At 42.2% G+C, this 21,064-nt stretch overlaps 1 protein-coding gene across 1 annotated transcript in view; it reads right to left on the bottom strand.

The window, feature by feature from the left end:
• Positions 1-21,064, bottom strand: part of ANO6 (anoctamin 6) — a gene marked incomplete at both ends in the record, with an annotated part of 209,845 nt that overhangs the window by 147,498 nt on the left and 41,283 nt on the right. Inside the window, one exon of the mRNA XM_084255999.1 lies at positions 12,157-12,219. Within this exon, the coding sequence (XP_084112125.1) occupies positions 12,157-12,219 (63 nt within the window). The remainder of the gene's footprint in view (positions 1-12,156; positions 12,220-21,064) is intronic.

Raw genomic sequence — 21,064 nt, forward strand, 5'->3', positions numbered from 1 at the left:
AATAAATCACTCCAGAAAGTGAACTGGAATAAACCACTCCAGAACTCCACCCCAGAAAGTGAACCCTAATTTTGCATAAAAGGAAAATAGGAATGGACATACCATTTTAATTATCAAATGGACAGAAAAGAGCTATTAGTTCCTAATATTAGCAAAGGTGCAGGAATACATTTCCAAGGTTGGCAAAAGTATTCATATTAATCATGCCCTATGGTCTTATTTTTAGGGAATACTCTCTTGCTTATATCAGTTAGGATACAGCTATACAGTAATATAATGCAACTATTTAAAATAATTTTGTAGGGCCTCCCTGGTGGTGCAGGTGGTTCAGTGCCACACTGTGAAGCTGTCCGCAGCCTCCGTGGCGCTGGTTCAATTCCCGGCCAGCCAGGGAGAATCCCACATGGCGAGGCAGACCTCTCCTGCCTTGCCCGCTGCTCCCCTCAGCAGTGCTTTAGGTCCGTTTGCCTGTTCTGCTCCCCCGTTCTGTCTCTGGTGAATCTTCTCACCCTCCTGCGACTCTGGCCTGTACCCCAGCTCTTGTATAAATAAAAAATATGTAATAAAAAATAATTTTGTAGAAGGATATGACACAAAATTTTAACGTGAAAAATTTTCAGTGTGAAAAAGTACATTATGAACCTGCATATAGTAGATTCCCAACAAAAATTAAAAGCAGAAACTTGAACAATTATTTATACATCCATGTTTATCACAGCATTATTCACAATAGTCAACAAGTAGAAGCCATCTAGGGTCCATACACAGATAAATGCATAATCAAAGGATACAATGGACTATCATTTAGGGGTTTTTTTGGGGGGGCCAAGGGTCTTATTTTCTTTTTATTTAATTTTTTTCACTTATTTAATTTTTTTTCACTACACATTGTGTAGTCCCCATAAAATTCCCACCACATCACCTGTGAACCATCACCATAATCCCTTGTGCTCTTCCTCTTGTTTTGATCTCTTTTCATCTCTCTTCTTCACAAAATGTCTCTGATTTATGGTTGCCTGCTAATTTTGCTTTTATCATTATTATCATTATTGTTTTTATTTTTTTCCTGATCTCTTATTTGATTCCCCTCTATTCCTTCTATAAGCGAAATTATTTGCTATTTTTCTTTTTCCTTCTGGCTTATTTCACTGAATTTCATCCCTTCCAGCTCCATCCATGTTGCTGCGAATGGTATGAGTTTATCTTTTTTTGATTGCTGAGTAGTATTCCACTGTGTATATAGACCACATCTTGATCCAGTCATCTATTTTGGGGCATTTGGGTTGTTTCCATATCTTACCTATAGCAAATAGTACTGCAGTAAACATAGGGGTGCAGGTTTCCTTTTGAATAAATGTTTTTGTGTCCTTTGGGTAGATTCCTAGGAACGGGATTGCTGAGTCATATGGCAGCTCCATTTTCAGTATTTGGAGGAACCTCCACACAGCTTTTAAGTTTTAAAAGCAAATTCTGACGCTTTACAACCAAATGCATCCTAAGGACATTATTCTAAGTGAAATAAGCTAGTCACAAAAGGACAAATACTGACAATTCTACAAAGTCCCTGGAGCAGTAAAATTGATAGAGACAGAGAGAAAGCCAAAAGAGAGGAAAGGGCAGGCAGGTTGTTTGATGGGCAGAGAGTTTCAGTTTTTGCAAGATAAGAAAGTTCCAGAAGTGAAAGGGGGTGAACGCAGCACAACAGTGTAACCTACTGATAGCCCCTCAATTGCACACTTAAAAAGGGTGGCAATGGGACCTCCCTGGTGGCGCAAGGGGTTAAGCACCACACTATGAAACAATCCGCAGCCTCTGCAGCACAAGTTCGATCCCTGGCCAGCCAGGAAGAAACCCACACAGCACAGCAGACCTCTCCTGTCTTGCCCGCTGCTTCTCTCAGCAGTGTATTTCAGTCAGTCTGCCTGTTCTGTTCCCCACTTTGTCTCTGGTGAATCCTCTCACCCCCTGCATCTCTGGCCTGTACCCTAGCTCTTGTATGCATAAATAAATAAATCTTGTACCATATTGTACAATATGGTAATTTTTAAAAATCTGCTAATGGTTGAAGGTTAAGCTTCACCGGGCAGCAGAATCTGGGGGAATCAGTTCTTAAATGAACTGACACAGCCTCTGCTACTTGCCCTACTCTCCTTAGGCAGACCCCCAGAGGTCTCACTCCTAACATTGTTTGCAGTGGGGAGCAGATGGATGGGTCTCTCACGGTGTTAGGGCTTTCATCACCTTGTCTATAGCCTGCTTTCCCTCCTTGCCACGAACCACTGTCCAGTAAACTGGAAAGAATGGACAAGAGACAAAAAGATCAATTATGCCCGGTATGATGTAAAATTTTTTGGGGGGTACAAATAAATTTAAGCAAAAGAGAGCAGTAAGTAGAATGTCATATGCAATTATTTTCTTCTTAAAACTTGTCCAAATTTTCTACAGTGAACATATACAAAACATGAATTTATCAAAAAGCATCTTCATTTTTTTTAAAGATTTATTTTATTTATGCATATAACAACTGGGGTGTAGGCCAAGGTACAGAGATGAGAGGATTCCCCAGAGACAGAGTGGGGAGCAGTACAGGCAGATTGACTAAAATCCACTGCTAAGGAGAGCAGCAGGCGAGACAGGAGAAGTCTCCTGCACCATGTGTCAGCTCCCTGGCTGGGGATTGAACTCAGGCCACAGTGGCTGGTGATGGCTTGACAGTGCTGACTTTAATCTCTGCACCACCAGGGAGGCCAAAGCATTTCCACCTTAACATGTCCAAATCAAATTCTTTGATTCTCCACTATGTCTCTTCTCCCATAAAAGTCTTGCTTTGTATCTTCCCCATCTCAGTAAATGGCCCCCATGTCCCCCCAAGTTAATCAGACCAAAATTATTGGAGTTACCCCTGGCTCCATTCCCTAACATCTCCACAATCAACGCCATAGTAAATCCAGTCAGCTGAACTTTCAAAATATACCCAGAAACCAGCTGCTTCTCACGTTCTCCATATGGCCTCAAAAACAGCTAACACTTAAAGTGCTTATCATCTCTACTGCCTGTTTTATATTTAGTTCTTTGTGTATATGAACCCATTTTACTCTTTTAATAGCCCAATAGGGTCAAGATAAATATTATCACAACTTTTATAACACCCATAAAGGCACAGATAGGTCAAGAATTTTGCCTGAAGCCATATAGCATATCAGCAGAAGGACTGGAATTTGAGCCCAGGAGTCCAAAGATTATGCTTTAAGCACAAAGGACATGGCCTGCTGACCTCAGAGGACTTGTTCTCTTGCATCATTCAGGTCTCTGATCAAATATCTCTGCTTCAGAGAGGCTGCTCCTGAAATCTCAAACCATTCCAATGAGAGCCACCATCCTCTGCTAACTTTCCCCACTGCACTGCTCTTCAGCACGTAACAATTACTTTCCTATATATTGTAAGAGTTCCATGAGGGCAAAGCTTTAATCTCGATAGTAGCTGAGTCCCACAGGCTGAGAGCTTGGACAACCTTGAGCACTGGATCATGAACTGACTGAGGATGACCAAATGCATGCACGCACTCTACATGGTTGGTCGCTGGAGCCAGGCAGCCTGAATACAAACCCAGACTATCATTTCCTAACACCATCAGCTCGGGCAGCTTTCCAGCTCCCTATGTCTCGGTGCCTGCCCCAGAAAAATGGGACCACAGCACTTCCTCTCAGGATAGCTTTGAAGATGAAATGAATGCTGGCTTGGGAAGTGTTGAGCATGGTAGCTGCATTGTAAACAACAGGTAAATAGTAGCTATACATACTGAAAACTGAGAGAGAAAAAAAATGTCCTGTTTGGCCCTTTTTGAAGTCCTTTTCTTTTTTTAAAAAGGCATATGGCTCCAGGGCCTGTGAAGAAATAAAAATGCTGATGGCAGTTTATTGACTGTTGATTTTAACAAAAGTTCATTAGCAAAGTGGATGTATAATCAGACTAATAGCTCCAATAGTCCAGGATGTTATTTTAGGCTAAAGAGAATCAAATACCTATTAGGTGATTTCAGTTCGATTTGGGCCACTCGCCATTGTTCTGGGGATTGGAGGGAACAGAGATGAAGGTCAAGTGCAACCTTAGAAGCAAAAGCCTTACCCTTTCCCTTTTTCACTCTGCAACAGGCCAATGGCCTCTGGTGTGGGGCGCCCAGATACATCCCCAGTCAACTGGCTTCTGCTGGAGGGCTGGCAGTGATGACGGTCACCCTAATGCTGAGAATGCTGGGATGTGCTATGAATTGATGACTGTTGGAGGGAATGTGGGGGGGCTGGGTGGGGAGGGAGGATCATACCAGGAAGTATCTGACCCCCGGGAACCTCTTTCTAAAGAAGTGCAGCCAAGAGGCCTCCCTGGTGGTACTGGCATAGGGGTGAAGTCTCAGAGCTATCACCACTAGGGCCTGAGTTCAATCCCCCACCAGGAAGCAGCAGAGGACTTGTTCTGGTGCAGCAGACTTCTGTCTTGCCGCTGCTCCACTCAGCAGTGGATTTCAGTAGATCATGTGTTCTGCTCCCCACTCTGTCTCTGGTGAATCCTCTCAGCCCCTCCTCCCCCACCTAAGGCTATACCCCAGTCCTTGCAAAAAAAAAAAACCCTCCTCGCTGGTCCCCAGGATGCAAAGGACTCCAGTCACCCTGCTAGTCCTGTGACCACAGCACTTCTCAGCTATGTGAATACGATATAAGGAGCACACCCATGCCATTTGCTCCACAGGAAAATAGCCAGCTCCTTGGGCCTCTTCATTCATTACGCTTTGATTCTGTAACTTGAAATTCTAGCACAGGTGCCAGCTTCTAAGAGCCTCCTACTGTTCTCCCCAGAGGGCAGGGTAGTGCTGGAGGGAGGCAGGCAGAGCCAAACTAGAGCACTACATCCTGACTGGGGAGTGCTTTATTTAATGGGTTGGAAGGCCATTGCATTTAGAATCCCATCAGGGGCTTTGATCAGGTGATTATTCTCCAACTAGCCAGAAGCAGCTAAGGAGACTCAGGCATTTCTACTCTGGAAAATACCACAAAGTAATTCATTGAGATTTTAAAATAAACTGATTATATGATGATAGCTAAATCACCTTAGAGATTCAAGGTATTTAAATTTCCCCAAAATATGCATTAAACATGCTAATTACATTGATAATACAAATGACACTTAAATCAGAGTTTCTCTACGAGGGAGTGAGCAATAATCCTGAGACTTGTTCCAGGATCAACTGTTTTAAATTGGGGCTGCCCTGGTAGCCTAGGGGTTTAAGTCTCAGCGCTATCACCACTGCAGTCTGAGTTCGATCCCCGGCCAGGGAGATACCCACAGGGCTCAGCAGACCCTTCCTGTCTCGCCCGCTGCTCCCCTCAACAGTGTATTTCAGCAGATCTGCCTGTTCTGCTCCCCACTCTGTCTCTTGTGAGTCCTCTCACACCCCCTCATACCTTTGGCCTATACCCCAGTTCATCGACAAGATAAAAAAAAAAAAAAAGGCAAGCCAAAATGACTAAATAAAATGCAAATATCCAGAGAACACACCACAGCACAATAGTGTATATCTGCTTTATGCAGTGAAATGTTTGAGATATACAGGTCTCAAACCTGTATATTTTGAAAAATACAAGTCTGAGCAGACGGCACAGCAATAAACCCACGTTTCATACAGTGAATGTGCATGAGTGTGTGCAGCATGAGAGCATGTGCACAGAGAAATCTCAAAGGATAGACATCAAATTATTAATAGTGATTACGTATGAGGGACTAAGATTATGGAGGCTAATCTTGGTCATAGTCGTGAATGTTTAAAACTTTTACAATGTGTACATACTGTTTTGGTAATAAAAATAAGACAAAGATAAGAGGCTATCACAAAAAGGAAAATGTTTATTGGCCTTTATCACTGACTCAGTTGCATTGCAACATAGTCCCAAGCCCTTTTCCTACTTCCAGAACTCAGCCCCGTAGGCACCCCTCCACCGTACCAGCCAGGAACCTCCTGACACACTTGTGTGCACTCTGAATCTAGTGACCATTTTACATTTTTTCTTCCACATCACAATGATTTTTGACACCACTCACCATGACTTTGATTGAAGGCTTTCCTGCCTCTGCCTCCTCTTGGACATTCTTCCTTCACTCTGGTCTTATCTCTTGGTGCCTCTCCTTGATGGCCCCTTATTTCCATCCACATCCACGCCTCTGTAATCTCTCCCATATCATTTGCTGATACCTTTAGACTAAAGTTTCCAAATTCCACGCTTCATTTCAGATGTGTTTTTTGAACTCCTTGTTCATACTTCCAACTCCCTGTGATACCACCACGTGGAAGCTTCTAGAAATTTCAGACTTGGAGTGTTCACACAAGGTTTGTGTATACACACACACACACACACACACACACAAAACCCTTAAATGTTTCCATTTCTTGGTGGCCTAGGGGTTAAGTCTTAGTGCTATCATCACTACAGCCTGAGTTCAATTCCCTGCCAGGGAGCCGACCCACATGGTGCAGCAGACCTCTCCTGTCTTGCCAAATGCTCCCCTCTGCAGTAATTTTTCAGTCAATCCGCCTGTTCTGCTCCCCACTCTGTCTCTGGGGAATCCTCTCACCTCCCGTACCTCTGGCCTATACCCCAGTTCTTCGATGCAAAAATAAATAAAAATAATAAAAAAAAAAATGTTTCTGTTTCTTCTCTAAGAAGCAAGATGATTCACTAAGAATGACAGGAAAAAGTGGGGCATAGATCCATGAGGAAAGCAGGGAGAGTTTGAAATCACTTCTGGCTTGATACGAGTCAGCTGGCTAAGTGATTATCTCCCCCTCCCCCACACCAAGCTTTGCAAATGCTTAAAACTCTGATTCTCTTTTGGCTTCCTATCTTTAGCACAATAGTTCCCCAGAGTCAGTAGAAGCATCAAGAGTGTCATAATAACCTGGGGAACTCTGACAAGATGACCCTGACAGCCTGCCCCCTAGAGATGCTGTTTAAATAATAGGGTTGGTGCGGCTCCAATATGCAAATCAAGTTGTGAAGCCCAGGGTCTGTGGGCCATGAGGCGCTGGCTCCAGGTATTTTCTCCTTGGTCATTGTACTGACCACAGCAGACTACACTGAGGTCGTGATCAAATGAACCAGTCAAAACCACAGTGACAAGCAGTATCCACTTCCTTCCTATCTGAGGAACAACAATGTGGAAGAGCAAAAGTAGAGCTGGCCTGTTATCTGCTCACATGCGGGTAAGGACACTAGGCCTGGTGGGGGCCACAGGGACGGCCACCCCCAACCCCTACCAGTGAGTACAAAGTCAAAAAATAGGCTTCTTTATTATCTTTCCTGTTTTGTTGGACCTAAAATTAACACTTATTCTAGCTTTTGAGAACATGAATTCAAGAATGCTTTGAAGCTGAGCTATCACTTAAATAGCCCAGAGAAGGAAAAAAAAACTTCATAATTTCAACCTTTTAACAATTTCCTGTTCATGAAATGTGGGTTGAGATTTTTTTTTTAATAGTATTTATTTTTGCATAGAAGAACTTGGGTGTAGGCCAGAGGTGCAGGGGTGGAGGATGAGATGATTCACCAGAGACAGAGTCGGAAGCAGAACAGACGGATTGACTGAAATCCACTGCTAAGGGGAGCAGTGGGTGAGACAGGAGAAAGGTCTGCTGTGCCATGTGGGTCAGAGCTCCCTGGACGGGCTCGAACTCAGGCCATAGAGGTAATAGCGCTGAGACTTAACCCCTAGACCACCAGGGAGGTCCAGGTTTTTGGTTGAGCAATGGTAAAGTCACCACTGAAATGAGGCACTGGATGGAAAACATGTAGGTTTAGAAAACATACCAAGACTTAGTTTTGTGCATGTTAAGTTGGAGATGTCTATTAAACAACCAGGCCAAGTGGTAACACAGGCTCCTAAGGGACAAGGGACACTTGTCATCAATTAGACAATTAGATGATGTTTAAGGTCCTGGAAATGACCTTAGGAGGAGCTGAGATGGGGAAAAGGTCACAGAACACTTGAAAGTTTAGAGGCCAGGAACAGATAAGAACCCAGCAGGGGAAGGGATGATGCTCAGTGAAATAAGTCAGAAGGAAATAGAAAATATCAGATGGTTTCATTTATAGGCAGAAAATTGGGAAATAAAATAAGGGATCAGAAAAACAAAGGAAGACAACACTAGCAGGCAAACTATAAATGCGAGACATCCAGCAGGGGAGGGGGAGGGGCCATAACAGGGGAGGGAAGAGCACAAGAGACTATGGTGACATAGTCTGACATAGTCTACTCACCGAAACTGCAGAAGTCACAGTTTCTGCAACTTCTGACTCTATACTGTTTTCAGCTTCTTTTTTCTCCATGGTTCACTGGTCAGCAGGTTTTTTTTTAAAAATCAGACTTACAAGGTTTAACTTATACACAATAAAAATTCACCCTTTTTAAGTGTGATGCAACCTGACAAATGCATAAAATCTATCACCACAACCACAATGAAGACCCAGAGTATTTTCATCAACAGAAAAGTTCCCTCTAGCCTGTCTGCATCAGTCGCCTCTGCTATCTTCCAGCCATCGGAGATGATGATGTTTTCTGTCTCCATAGTTTTCCCTTTATAGAACATTCTCTATGAATGGAAACAGTCTTTCCTGTCTGGCTTCTTTTACTTGACATAATGCTTCTGAAATTTATCATGCTGTTTATATCAGTAATATGCTTCTTTTTAGTGCAGTATAGTATTCCATTGTATGGATGAACTACAATTGATCTACTGACCAGTGGATGGGCATCGAAGGAGTTTCCAAGTTTTAGCTAGTATGAATAAGACTGCTATAAATTTTAACTCAGCAGTCTTACATAGTCACAGGTTTTCATTTTTCTTGGGTCACTACCTACGAGGAGGATCATGGAGTGATGAAGCATGTAGCACTTGTTCACTGAGAACAGCTAAACATTTACTGAGTGCTAATGTTGCCCCATGCATTGCTCTAAGTGACTTGAGATATTTAATTTTTCAAACAACAATCAAATGACTTTGTTTCCAGGTCAGGTGACTCACCCAAGATCACAGAATTACAGTAGCAGATTCCTGATTCTCGAAGCGAAGAACTGCCAGGTGACGTGCAAGCTGGCAGCTACTTGCCCCAAGTCAAGTACATATCTGAGAGACCACAAATCTAGCTTGATGGTCTATGTCTTTTTGATCAAAAACAGCCATTGCTGACTCTTCACTATCTCCCTTTCAAATCATGACAATAAACCGGAATTTTCTGAGGTTCATTGCAATAACCTGCCACTTTAAAGTCAGCACTTTATAAGGAAATGTTTTGAACTGCTTCACAGATGTTTATAAATATTGACTTATTTGTGTTTGGAAACCTAATACCTCTTATTGGGAAGCTAAATCTTCTTACGGAAATGCTAAAGTCAACCCACTTGTACCAATATGGTATGTATCAGAGTTAATAAGTGTCCCCTGGAGATGTATCCACTCTTGTAACCTAAGAGCTCATGTTTGATGGAAAAATATGAAAACCATGGAATCAGACACACCTGGTTTCAGATCTTGTCTCTGCTGTCCAGCAGATAGGTACATACCTACTTCCTGACAGGTGAAAAATGGTTTGAGTAAGTTCGAGTGGGCAGGATAATTATAAAGATTCAATACCACAAATGGGCTCAAATGCCAAACATTGTGCCTTACATATTTAACAAACTCTTCCTCCTTCCCCTTCTCGTATCTTCCAGAATGTCCATGCTGAGTCTTTTAGATTGCATAATAGAAATTGGTTCATTATCAAGTTCTTCTAGTGGTGTGTCAACTTTTCATCCAAATAGCAGCAAAGGAGAGACAGTGGTAATTCTTTAAATGTTCATATTTGATCTTAAAAAAAATTTATGCAAACTTGGTGTTTTATTCCATAATATAATCAAAATTGCTTTACACTTATTTTCAGTTAAATGACATTGCTGTCTTCTGAATTTCTTTATTATTATTTGATATATATATTACATTATTCTTCATTTTTATACAATGTATGCTTTATCACCTCAGGTATAGTAGCGTGAAATTCCCACCACCAATTCACCCGTGTACCATAGTCCCTTGTGCTCTTTCCTCCTCTGTTTTGATCCAACTGCCTCCTCCCCAGCCCCCACAGAATGTCTCTGGTTTATAGTTGCCTGTTGATTTTGATTTTTACTTTATTATAATTATTTTTTTCCCTCATACCTTATTTGGATCCCCAACATTGCTCCTATAAATGAAATTATCTGGTATTTTTCTTTTTCTTTCTGGCTTATTTCACTGAGCATTAGTCCTTCCAGCTCTATCCATGTTGCTGTGAATGGCATGAGTTTATCTTTTTTGATTGCATATCTATACCACATCTTCTTGATCTAATGATCTATTTGGGGGCATTTGGGTTGTTTCCATAGCTTAACTATTGTAAATAGTGCTGCCATAAATATTGGGGTGCAGGTGTCCTTTTGAATTAATATTTTTGTGTCCTTTAGGTAGATACCCAGCAGGGGAATTGCTGGATCATATGGAAACTCCATTTCAGCAGTTTGAGAAACCTCCATACATCTTTCCCTAGTGGTTGGACCAACTTGCATTCCCACCAATAGTGTAGAAGAGTTCCTCTTTTTCTCCACATCCTCGCCACATTTGTAGTTGCTAATTTTTTAATATGTGCCATTCTCACTGGTGTAAGATGGTATTGCATTGTGGTTTTGATTTGCATTTCCCTGATTACAAGTGATGCGATATTTTCATATGCCTGTTGGCTATTTGCATTTCCTCTTTGAAGAAGTATCTTTTTAGCTCTTCTGCCCATTTTTTGACTGGGTTATTTACTTTGTTTTTGTTGAGTTCTGTCAGCTCTTTGTCCATCTTTGCGGATCAGTCCCTTATCATTCGTATTGTGTGCAAAAATTTTCTCCCAATCAGTAGGGTGTCTCTTTGTTTTGGTTAGTGTCTCTTTTGCTCTACAGATGTCTTCTGAAATTTTTAAGAATATTTGGCTTAAGAAGATGTCTCCTGATAAACAGTAGTTTCAGTTCTGTGCTACCACACTGCCACTTACCTGAGATTCAGACTCCCAATAAAAAAGCATGAACCTGCAAAGTCTTATTAAGACTTGAAAATGTTTTCACACACTCTAGTCATTACTCCCTCCTGTCCACAACACCATCACACCATCTTATCCCTATAACACAGCCTGGTTTGCAGTCTTGACTCAAAAACTTGTAACTCAGAATTTTCCAAACAAGGAAAATAGCTGCCTTCTGCCCCCTCTACTTGGAGTCTCCTGCCCCTTGTAAGCTAAGGAGATACTGGCTGCAATCTTCTGGGACTATTCTGTTATGGCTACAAGTGTAAGCATGAATACCACACACCCAAAGCCATGTTACAAAGAAAAATAAGAAGCTAATCAAGCATGACTGTGCAAACTGTGATGATGGAGAATTGACACTTTTTTTTTAGTTGACTGAAAACACTCTAAGACTTTAACATATTAATAAAAAGTCAAGGAATTTAATTCAGCTACACTTATGGAGTAGGGATGCTTGGTTATCTATACAATATGATACTGGAAATAGTTAAGTCCATGAAAAAACTTTCTGTCATAAGGTAATGCCACACCTTTTCATTTAGGCGAAATACTCTTCTAAGTAGGCTATCCGAGCCCTGGATGTTAAATATACTTCGAGCAATATACAACATCACTGAAATTTTGTTTTCATTATTTTGTCATCAGAAACCTAATTATAAACTTTTTTCTTTTTAGCCAAAAAGTTCTCCCCAGGAAGGCAGGGGTAGGACATCACTGAGTATGAGATCTTTACCTAAGTACAGCAGGCAACAGACAGATGAGAAATAACTTTAAATTTTCAGATGCAATTCTCAAAAGTTAGTATTGGGTTGTCAGAAAAGTCATGACATGTTTTTTCTGTTTTTCAAGCAAAAATGCATCATTTCTTTTCTGACAAACCAATTTATAGGGTTGGATCCTTTTTAGCAGCCCATGTGGAATGATGGGTAGAAAGTTAAGGATCTTCAACTTGGGACCCTGTCCTCTTGGAGCTGATAGTCCAAGGGGAACTGTCAATTGGATGCTGTTCAAAGGTCAAGGGCTTCTTACCCAGATAGGATGCGTGCGGAGTGTGAGGAGCCAAAAAAGGCCTCTTGGAGGCAGCAACATCACCTGAAGAATGAGGAGGCATCAATAAATAAAACAGATATAAACACAACAGACAAATCTAAGAGCAGCATTAACAGAGAGACCAGAGGGGACACAGGACCTGAATCTTGGACCAGCCTCTAGAACAAGTAAAACCCAACCCTGAGCTGGTTTAATCAGTCATTTCACCTTAACCCTTAATACACATCAGAACTGTGTGGGAGCTTTCTAAAACTAGTACTCTTCTCTTCTAGTAACATGGTCTCAATGGGTGGGATGACAGTGTTTCCTGTAAAAGTTCTCCAGGTGACACTAATCTGCAGGCAGGACTGAGAACACGGGCTGAGATCATCTCTCTGGCATTCTCTTGTGGTCTCTTCTTCAGCTGTGCTCTGCCTCTGAGTGATGCCACCCTTATATCCCTGACCTCTTAGGCACAGGTGCGTACTTATACATGCCCACACCATACTCCGGTGTCCACCATCTGTTACATGTACCCCATACCCACGTTCCCAACATCTCCTGCATTAACACAATCAAGATCTCAGATGACAGAGGCCAATGGGTACAAGTCTGATCAATCTTCAGTTACCAGTTACCCTACAACCACACCGTAGGATTGATTTTGGACAGGCACATAATTCATGTCCATGCGTGATGTGTAAAAATTGCCCATTCCAAAAGCCTCAATTCTTTTTTTTTTTTTAATTTATTTATTTATTTATACAAGCACTGGGTACAGCCAGAAGCACCGGAGGGTGTGAGAATTCACCAGAGCCAGAGCGGGGAGCAGAGCAGGCAGAAGGACCGAGGTACACTGCTGAGGGGAGAAGCGGGCGGCAGGAGAGATCTGCGCGCCATGTGGGACCCTCCTCCGGTGGCCGGCGAGCGGCCGGGGATCGAACCAGCGCTGCAGAGGCTGCGGGCAGCCTCGCAACCCAGTGCTCAACCGCTGCGCCACCGAGGAGGCCCCCAAAAGCCTCAATTCTAAAGTTCAAATTCAACACAATCCATCCACACATGATCCCACCAGCCATCCTCTCCATCACTTTGAATCTGATCTGTGTGGGCAAATGTAATATGAACATTGCATCCCCTACCCACAACGTTGCTTAAGTCCGCTCAGTAGCAGTGGCCAACTGAGCAAACAGTAATTAGAAGCACTCCAGACTACCTTTTAAATCTGCTGCTAAATTATGTCTTTCCTGTGCCAAAGCCCATATATGCAGTGTGTCCACAGCATCATGAAACCCAAGTAAAAAATATTTACATTAATAAGAGCACAAGTCACCTCTGGGTTTTCACATGGATTCTGCGGAGAAGCAAGGGCTACTCTGGCAGAGCTGTTCATTCCTGGTATTTCTCACATCAGGGTAAATAAAGCATTTCCCACATGCGGTTTTCCCAGGGGAAAATTAACTCTCTGAGATTCTAGAAATGAAGAACACCTCTGACAGACACCCTCATTTCCTAAAATGAGTCCGAAATGAAAATGATTCTTTGGCAAGAACATGTGCACCGTGGCTTAGCTGATAAAATGATTCCAGGTGAAGCCTGCGGTTCAGGGGCTGGGCCCGGGCAGCAGGGAGACTGGGAAGAGACCCAGAGCCAGGGCCCTGCACTTCATCTTAGAGCCGCTGTTGTTCGCCTGGAAGGTTTGCAAATCCAGTGTGGGGTGGGCTGTAAATCTTGATTAACACTGAGATTGCTCACATTCCATTAGGAAGCTGGCCCCCGTCCAAGGCTGGAAGCAGCCAGCAAGGGTTCAAGTGTCATCGTGGGCAGAGAAACAGCAATTCTTACAAGAAAAACTGTTTCACTTAACTAAAAATAGTCTGTGCAAGTGAATGACTCAGATAGATCTTTCTTCCTGGGGAGGACAGCTGTGCAGAGATGAGCTGCCCCTCGGAGGAAGCCCCACCCTTCACATCATGTGGAGGAGGACAGGCATGTGGTCAAGCAGTGGACAGGAAGAAGACTGAACCACCTCTCACAGCTCGAGTAATGGCCAGTAACCAAGAAGGCAAAAAACACAGGCTTTCTTCACCAAAATTAAGGCCAGTTATTTTTTTTTTTTAGATGACCCATCACTATCCTTTCCATCATGAGTTTTTAAAGGAATCCCAATTCATGTTTATAATGGGGCTGGGGATGGGAAAGCTGGAGATACCCTAGAGGTCTACCACTAGAAGAACAATTAAATGAAAACCCCATATCGACACTGGAACACGAGGTAGCGATTTTAAAGAATGTCAATGCAGAGACTATGCAGATACAGAGATTTATATTAATACCTGGATTCTGTAAACATTTGTGTAAATATGTTTAAGGAAATTATCTTAGCCTAGGAGGAGGAGGTTAGGAAAAATTTTTTCATTTTATACCCTTCAGTACAGTTTGAGTGATCTTTCTATGTACCTATTTCCCTCCTACCCCTTCATAATAGCAGGCATTAAACAGGTGGAATATTCTCTCTCTCTCTTCCTCTCTCTCTCTCTCTCTCTCTCTCTCTCTCTCTCTCTCTCTCTCTCTCTCTCTCTCACACACACACACACACACACACACACACGTAACTTAAAACAAGTGAATGTTATTTTAAATAGAGCTAGGAGCTAAACTCAAAATTCTTACATTGAAGCCCTAGCCCATGCGCAACTCAGCCTTGAAAGGGCCAGTTAAAAGAAACACCAGGGTGAGCCCTCCCACCCCCTCCACCCACCACCGCACTGAGATCCTCACAACGGAGGGAACAAGGACACACACAGCACAGAATAGGGGAGGGGCAGCAGGAAAGCAGCCTCTCCAAGACCAGGAGTGGGGCCTTGGGGGTGGGTGTCACACAAGCCAAGACCTTGACCTTGCATGCGTTGCTCCAGAACTGTGAGAAAATAGATGTCCGAGGTCTCAGCAACCCAGTCTGTGTTCTGTTATGGAAGCCACAGGTCTTCATGGGTGAAAAGCACACTTTGTCTGCTGTGGGCAGATAGGAAGAGATTGGGGCTCCAGGTACTTCTGTCTAAATGGGGGGGGCCACTTGGCTGTCTTCAGCCAGAACCAGAACCAGTTTCCCACTGCCTCAGTCAGGACTCAGGCCACGAATGTTTTATGGTATTTTTAACAAATCCTAAAATTCCAGAGCCCAAGGAATTTATTCATGTCGTTCTAAGACTTATATTCAAAGGACTTTCTTCCCGAGCTGATAACTAATGAAGAGGAAGGTAACATTATTAACTGTATTAGTATTAATAATGCACTGTTAGTATTATTAATTAACTGCATTAATTCAATTTTAAAAAAGGACATGGCACCCAGAATTTTTTTAAAAATCCAGAACAAACATTATACTGTATTTGTGTGCCAGCCCTAGTTTTTTACACTTTAATACATGTGGTCTCAGACCACAACACAATACATTAAAAGTATGATAGATTAAGGCTAAAATTCTTTATGGAATTTTATAGGTTTTTATAAATTAACCAACCCTTTCTTTAAAAATATTAGAGATTAGCGGTCAAAGATATATTAAGACCACACACTTTTCTTGCTCTATAACCTAGAAGTACACTGAGATCAGTTGCATGATAAGATCAGAACTTGAAGATAATAAAGATGTGGTATAAATCATAATGGAATACTATACAGTAATAAAAAATAAAGATGAAATCCTGTCACTGACAACAATATGATGGACCTGAAAGGAACTATGATTAATGAAACAAACCAGACAGAAAAGAAAAACAGTGTGATTTTGTTCCTGTGTGACATATACAGAAAACAAAGAAACTAATAAAAAAAACACCTTTAGGACTCTAAGACCAATTGGTGGTTACCAGCATGGATGGGGGAAAGGGTGTGGGCAAAGTGGGCTAGAGGGGACAATGTTACAGTGAAGGAGAGATTTGGACTTCAAGGGTTAACTTAACATTGTCAATGCACATGTTGCTTCTCAGGGATGAACACCTGATACTTGCTATGTAAGACTACAATGTCATGTTACTTTAGTTAAAACAACCCTGAGGATAAGAATCTGTGGTAGTCAGTTCAGGCTGCATTCAAAGGAAAGCAGAATCACTTTGCCTTATATGGCTAGGGAGTTTCACCCAGGGCAGGAGCTCTAAACCAATCTGGGATTGCACACATTAAGGTCAAGCAAAGGGATTTATGTCCACATCCATCTCGCTACTGAGCACAAAACTTTGAAGGCAATAACTATGTACTTAAGACCCTAACAGGGTTTGCCACATAGGAGAACTCTGCCCTGCTGGGCCAGGAGAGACAGGTGTGCAGGTATAAGTGCCTTCACCTCACAGCAGGTCTGAAGAGCAGATTCTTGCCAGGAGGCTGTGGGATGCAAAGTCAAAACAGAGTCGACCAGTAGATACACTGGTTGGATTTTATCCTCACGCAGTGTGAATTTGATGAAGGTGTTTCTAAAGGAGAATGTTATAAACACAGATGGAGTGAGCAGTGATGTACAGAATGGATGAGAGGTGGTTGGGAAGTGACAAGCATCAGTCAAGGGACATCAAGAGGTTAGGCAGGTGATTGGTTGAAAAAGTCTCAAGTGGCTAAACTTCAATGAGTGTCACTACCCAACTTCCTAGGGCTGTTGTGAATATTAAATGGGGCAAAATCATGGCCTGATGGTAGCAATTAATATAATTATTATTACTACTTCTTATTATTACTATAGATATTATTCCTTCACATTAAAGAATAAGGAGAAAATGAGGGAGTAGGCAGCCAGAGTACACTTTCATGAGCTCTCCTCAAAACCTTGAAACAGAAAACAGTAATGGCTATTTGCTTTGTTTTGTTTTGTTTTTGGAAGTGGAGAGTGTTGTGTTTATTCTTTGGTTCTCCAGCAGTTAGGGCAGTGGTAGAAAAGACCCAACAAAGGAAGAACATATATCTGCAATGATCTTTAAAATCAAGATATGCCTGGTGCCTCCCTGGTGGAACAGGGGTTAAAGTCTCAGCACTATCAAGCTATCACCAGCCACTGCAGCAATAGTTCAATCCCAGGCCAGGGAGCTGACCCACATGGTGCAGCAGACCTCTCCTGTCTCTCTTGCTGCACCCTAATCCGCCTATTCTGCTCACCATTGTGTCTCTGGTGAGTCTTCTCACCCCCCACACCTCTGGCTACACCCCAGTTCTTGTATGCATAAACAGAACAAAAATAAATCTTTAAAAAAATAAAATCAAGATATGTCAATATTAATTTTTAAGTTGCTTTTGTATAAAAATAACTCTATAGGCTAATACCAGTTTTTGAGACACTAAATTAATGGACTTAACTACAAATGCCAGAAAAACATTTTCATAATAAAAAGCCAATGCCTTTTAAATTAAGGATGAAACTGCCAACACAAAAGACTTCAGATAACTGAGAACGTGTTTCTTTCTCTCATAAATGAAAGGACCTGCTACCTTTGAACTTTTTTTGAAACACTGATTCCCAGAAATTGTTTAGATTCTGAGCCATAGAATTTTCCAGTTGCATAATAATCACTTCATATTGCTGCTGACAGCCTCAAACCAAATTTGGCAATCTGCCTTCTTAAGTTCTTTTTTCTAATTATTTTCAGAGGCCCACTCACTGCCCTGGATTCAGAGTTATTGTTAAGCTATGAAGCTCTACTGAGGGTAGTAGCACTTGATTAAACACAAAGCAAGTCTCTTTTTTTCTTTTAATTTGACTTCAGAGGAAGATTTACTGTACATAAAAAAAAATACAAATATATACATGCATGTTCACATTAAAGTTTCCCCAACTGTTATCATGAATTAGTATATGAATTAACACGGCAGAGAACTGCATGGATAGTCCTATTTTTGACAATAAAGACCTATCTAAAAATTGCTTACTCTGGCCCAGGCCCAGATCTGCATGTTAACTATATTATGGAAGGGTATTAAATTGAAAACAAAACAAAACCAACTCAACCCCCCAAAAAAAAATCAAAGGGAACTAAATGAACCAAAGAAGACATAATTGGTTACTTTTGCCAGGATCAACAGAAACTTTCCAATAAAGAAAAAGGTCAAGATAGAGGTCAGCAATTAAAGTTGTAGACTAAGGAGCAACACAAAATAAGGAATGCTAACCACCAGCATGGTGTGGTGAGTTAATAGACATTTGCTGACACATGTATGTATTCAACACTGAAAATGAATAACATCTTAGAGGAAACAGCAGTAAACAACATCAGGAATTACAAAGTGGGAAGGAAAGAACTCCTTTAAGTAGAACAAGGGCTCTAACAAATGAGGCAGGAATGGGGTGACCCAGATCAATTAAGAGACATGAGCTTTAATCCCATCGGTCTTCTAGATCTACCCAACCTCCAGAGGAACTTTCAGAATTTTTGTGAGGATTATAATGCCATAGGACAATGCATGCAGTATATTTATTTAACACAATGCCTGGTACCTAGAAATGCTTAATAAATGTTAACAGAGTCAAACTATCATAAAAATCATAGTCCCAGACACATCTGCACACGTTAGCATGACACAGAGGTGACAGGTAAGCAACAGTGGTTGTCTCTATATGGTGGGTTTACAGATTCGTTTTATTTGTGCCTTGCTCCACTTTCTAAAGTTATCATTTGTTGCAGAAGGAAAAAGTCTTTGAGTGATTTCCCACCTTTATGCAGTAAGGGCTCCAGGATTCTCCTTTATCTGTCTGCCTGAATCAACAGAGAACCTGCACTGTGCTTGCTGTCACAATGGTGGTACAGTCCTAATTAAAATCCATCCATTGCTTTTAGCAACTCAAAATAATTCTTAACATTTATAAGGCTGAGGATTGTTATCTGTTATCCTAACAGGGATATGACATGATATCCAAAGGTCTCTTCCAGTCCTGATAACAGGAGTTTCTATTTCAATGATAAACATACTTTTCATAGGCTATTTTTATTTCAGAGTGGGCGTCAAGTTCATTGGTCTGCAAGTTCATGGCGGAGGGTCAAGTTTGGTCAGCATGCCAAGGAAAACAGCTCTGAAGCCTAAGTCCAGCCACACCTTCTGAGATGTGCAGAAGCAGCTAGATAGTCCAAGTGTTCACGTGACATAGTATCACCCTAGGTCGTGATCCCTTTGCCTCTGCCTCCTCTCACTCTCCCCAGTTGGATACACCTACCGCGGCGGGCCTTGCTGCCCCAGCCAAATAAGATGCTGGCAAGCAGTTAAGAAAAGGGCCTCACACCATGGGACCGAAGACTTTTAAAGGGCCTCACACTGTCGGGCCTAAGATTTCTTGTGCCTCATACCGTGGGGGTGAAGATTAATCTATAAACTATAAGCATCCCTTTGTTTTTTGTTCTTGGTCATAAAAAGAGAAAAACCTCTCAGAAAATACATTGGGCAATAAAGTATATGTAGGGCCTCCCCTGGTGGTGCAGCGGTTGAGCGCTGGGCTGCTGCCCGCAGCCTCTGCAGCACTGGTTCCATCCCCGGCCGCCTGGGTGAGGGTCCCACATGGCGCGACAGACCTCTGCTGTCTGGCCCGCTGCTCCCCTCAGCAGTGTATTTCATCGGTCTGCCTGTTCTGTTCCCTGCTCTGGCTCTGGTGAATTCTCTCACCCTCCCGTGCTTCTGACTGTACCCAGTGCTTATACAAATAAATAAATAAATCTTAAAAAGAAAAAGTATATGTATAAGAATATTGTAAGCACATGGCATGGAAAATTACCTGCTTAAAAATCAATCACTATGGGCCTCCCTGGTGGCGCAGTGGTTGAGCGCTGGGTTGCGAAGCTGCCCACGGCCTCTGTGGCGCCGGTTCGATCCCCGGCTGCTCCCCAGCCACCGGAGGAGGGTCCCACATGGCGCGCAGACCTCTCCTGCCGCCCGCTGCTCCCCTCAGCAGTGTACTTCGGTCCTTCTGCCTGCTCTGCTCCCCGCTCTGGCTCTGGTGAATTCTCTCACCCTCCCGCGCTTCTGACTGTACCCAGTGCATGTATAAACAAAAACAAACAAACAAATAAATAAATAAATAACAACATGCCTCTATTAAAAAAAAAAAAAAACTTAAAAAAAAATCAATCACTAAACAATTTGGTCCACTTGACAATGGCAAATAATTTGTTATACATGCCTGACAAGCAATCCAGGACAACGATTATAGTAAGTCCTTCTTTTGCTTTTTTTAGGAGTTTCTTAGGAAAGTTTTTAAATGAAGTTAATTGCGTTAAGAAGTTTCTAGGAAGAAAACCCTGTTAGCTGATAACCAGAAAGCAGCTGGTCTCTGGCTGAAGGCCATGCAAATAAGAAGAATCTTTTGATGCTTAGGCTTTCGCTGATAGGAGTGTACCGAGGGCTATCAACTGTCTTGAGTAATTGTCTAGCTGAAATAATGAGTTTTAGTGTAAGGTTTAGTTTTTTTATCTATTAACCTTGAAGGTTGCCTTCTTGCTGAGAGCACATAGCAGCCAAAAGTCTATGGGAAAAAAATACACTGATTGCTTTTGCTTTGCTTCCATGCAGATGATGATGTAATCTCACTGCTTGCCTTAGTGTATAAATAAAGACTTGCTGAGACCCTCGGAGAGAGATACTAACACAAGACATTTCGTGTGTCTGCCTCATCCCTCCATTGCGCTGACACCGTCCCATCCTTCAGGAACCCCTGACACCCAGATTGCCCAGGCTGGCTCTCAGCAACCTACTTCTCAATCCCAACTCTCCCTACAATCCAGCCAAAGGCAAATTAGATGCACATTTATAAAGTTAGCAAACTCATATGGTGTAACAGGTAATGGAAGTGAAGGGTGACAACTCCTAATCTTGACAACAGCACAGTGGAGGAAAACAACCAGGGTTCTAGAAGAACACCTCTTGGCGCAAGAAAGAAAGCAAC

Source organism: Talpa europaea (assembly GCF_964194135.1).
Source record: "Talpa europaea genome assembly, chromosome: 15".
NCBI classification, from domain to species: Eukaryota; Metazoa; Chordata; class Mammalia; order Eulipotyphla; family Talpidae; genus Talpa; species Talpa europaea.